Source organism: Sapajus apella, unplaced genomic scaffold, assembly GCF_009761245.1.
Source record: "Sapajus apella isolate SASKATOON/1434 unplaced genomic scaffold, GSC_monkey_1.0 scaffold172, whole genome shotgun sequence".
NCBI lineage: Eukaryota > Metazoa > Chordata > Mammalia > Primates > Cebidae > Sapajus > Sapajus apella.
Genome location: NW_022437112.1, coordinates 1,836,986 through 1,839,656, shown reverse-complemented (window position 1 = coordinate 1,839,656; position 2,671 = coordinate 1,836,986). Strand labels below are relative to the sequence as shown.

The 2,671-nt window shown below is 50.0% G+C and overlaps 1 protein-coding gene across 1 annotated transcript in view; it reads left to right on the top strand.

The window, feature by feature from the left end:
- Positions 1–338: 338 nt before the first annotated feature.
- Positions 339–2,671, top strand: part of IL3RA (interleukin 3 receptor subunit alpha) — a 7,287-nt gene continuing 4,954 nt past the window's right edge. Inside the window, exons 1-3 of the mRNA XM_032267785.1 lie at positions 339–511; positions 1,353–1,379; positions 1,456–1,570. Coding sequence (XP_032123676.1) covers positions 449–511; positions 1,353–1,379; positions 1,456–1,570 — 205 coding nt within the window. The 5' untranslated portion in view covers positions 339–448. The remainder of the gene's footprint in view (positions 512–1,352; positions 1,380–1,455; positions 1,571–2,671) is intronic.

Genomic DNA, 2,671 nt, shown 5'->3' with positions numbered 1-2,671 from the left:
GGTGGGGGGCAAGGGGTAGGGAGAGCAGGGGTGGGGGGCTAGGGGAGGGAGAGCATTAGGAGAAATATCTAACGTAGATGATGGGGTGATGGGTCCAGCAAACCACCATGGCACGTGTATACCTATGCATGCTCCGGACATGGACCCCAGAACTTAAAGTATAGTAAAAATAAATAAAAAGATATCAAAAAACGGTCTGGGCGTGGTGGCGGCACCTGCAATCCCAGCTACTTGGGAGGCTGACGCAGGAGAATCACTTGAACCCTGGAGGTGGAGGTCGCAGTGAACCGAGATGGCACCACTGCACTCCAGCCTGGGCGACGGAACGAGATTCTGTCTCAAAAAAAAAAAAATGTGTTTCTTTTACTCATAAAAGTGTCTTTTCCAATTACTAGAGATACTAACTCCGCCCGACTTGACTGCAAAGTGTAATAAAACACATTCTTTCATGGAGTGGAAAATGAGAAGTCATTTCAATTCTGAGTTTCGCTATGAGCTTCAGATACAAAAGGTAAACTCTCACCCCGCGTGGACCTGCCTTATTTCTGGTAAGTCACACTCTGGGGCGTTGGAATGGACAAAAACTCCTCTGACAATGCCACAGAGGTATACGTCGTTTAAAAAAGAAAGTTTGAGGCCAGGCTCGGTGGCTCACGCCTGTCGTCCCAGCAATTTGAGAGGCCTAGGTGGGCAGATCACCTGAGGTCGGGAGTTCAAGACCAGCCTGACCAACATGGTGAAGCCCCGTCTCTAAAACATAAACAATAAAATAAATAAATAAGTAAATAAAATGCTAATTATTTCACATGCATTTTATTTGTAAATCTAAATCTGATCAAAAAAGTTAAGTCCATTAATTTCTTTTATATTACCAAGTATTTTTGAGCCAAACTGTTTGGGTTTTTTTTTTTTTTTTTTTTAAGAAGTTAATACAGCCCACCAACTTCTTTCTTTTGCTGCTTTGAGGTAGCAGGCATAACTGCAGTTAGAGGTGGAGTCGTAGCCTGGCTTTACATCTGCTGCTGCACCCACCTAGTTTGCTGGCCTGCTATAGGCTTCCTGTGGCTCCCCCTGGATGTATATGGAAGGAATCTGGGAGGACATTGGGTCTTGTTTGTCCACAGGCTCCACGAAGCTCCCTCCCACCAAGTTCTTGCCACAGTGGTCCATAGGAAACCTTCTGGTCAGGTGTTATTTATGCCTAAGCTAATTGTCTTGCCCCCACTGCTCACCCAAGGACTTCCCAAACCCCCCCTGTTTTGCTGGTTTTCCTGGAGGGAGAAATATGAGTCTGGGGGGAGGGGGGTGTCTGGGAGTGTCCAGACACTGAAACGTTTGCTTTTGCCTTGCAGAGCAAGCAGCCTGTCATCACAGAACAGGTGAGTGTTCCTGACCCCCCATCTCTTGTAGTTGACATCGCAAAGGGTGAGTTGTTTATTTTCTTTTAAACCACAGGTCAAAGGCATAACCTCCTTCCAGCTGCTCAATCCTGGAACGTACACGGTGAGAATAAGAGCCCAGGAAACCTATGATCAATTCTGGAGCGCCTGGAGCGGCCCCCAGCGCTTTGGTGAGTGGGGTGAGTGGGGTGAGTGGGGCGCCTCTCCTGTCTCCCTCACAGGTGAGTGGAAGCTGCACGCACCCTGCCTCAGCCTCCGGAGTAGCTGGGATGACAGGTGCACATCACCACGCCCGGCTAAGTTTTTTGTGTTTTTAGTAGAGACGGGGTTTCGCCATGTGGGCCAGGCTGGTCTCGAACTCATGACCTTGTGATCCACCCACCTTGGCCTCCCAAAGTGCTGGGGTGACAGGCGTGAGCCACCGCGCCCGGCCCGTGTCAGTCTTATCGTATCTACACAATCGGGTGAAATGTCATTAGGAACTGAAGGGCCACTGAGAGGAGTGACCTTTCCCTTTCTCGAGGGGAGTTCAGAGAACACTCTGCTCTGCCCACTCTCGGGGAAGGCCTGCCATGACCCCGGCCTGTCCACAGACATCCAGGACCTTAAACGCGCCTCTGCGGTGCTGCGGTCCCGCGGTCACCACCCCTGTCCCCTTTCATGTTCTGCTTTCCCACCCGGAGCGGCTTTTTAGTTCTTAGAAATCATGAGAAGTAAGAATAGAGGAATCACGCCTGTCACCCCAGCACTTTGGGACGGCTGAGGCGGGCCGATCACAAGGTCAGGAGCTTGAGACCAGCCTGGACAACATGGCCAAACCCCGTCTCTACTAAAAATGCAAAAATTAGCCTGGCGTGGCGGTGGGCGCCTGTAATCTCAGCGACTGGGGAGACTGAGGCAGGAGAATCGCTTGAACCTGGGAGGTGGAGGTTGCGGAGAGCAGAGATCATGACACTGCAATCCAGCCTGGGCCACAGAGCGAGACACCGTGTCAAAAAATATATATATAAAAATAAAAAAGAATAGAGGAATCCCAAAAGCCTTTGATGTTTCTGCTAAGTACGTTGAAGGATGCTGACGTGGTCTGTAGCGGCATCGCGTGATTTGCTGGACCCTGTAAATCATGTCAGAGCTTCACTCTGCTGACCCTGCACCCCTGCGCTGTATCCAGTAAATATCAGCACATCCAGGCATTGGACTGCGTGCCTTGGTGGTACCGGTCCCCAGCGCTCAGCTGGACTCTCTCTCTTTTTTTTTTTTTTTTTTTTTTT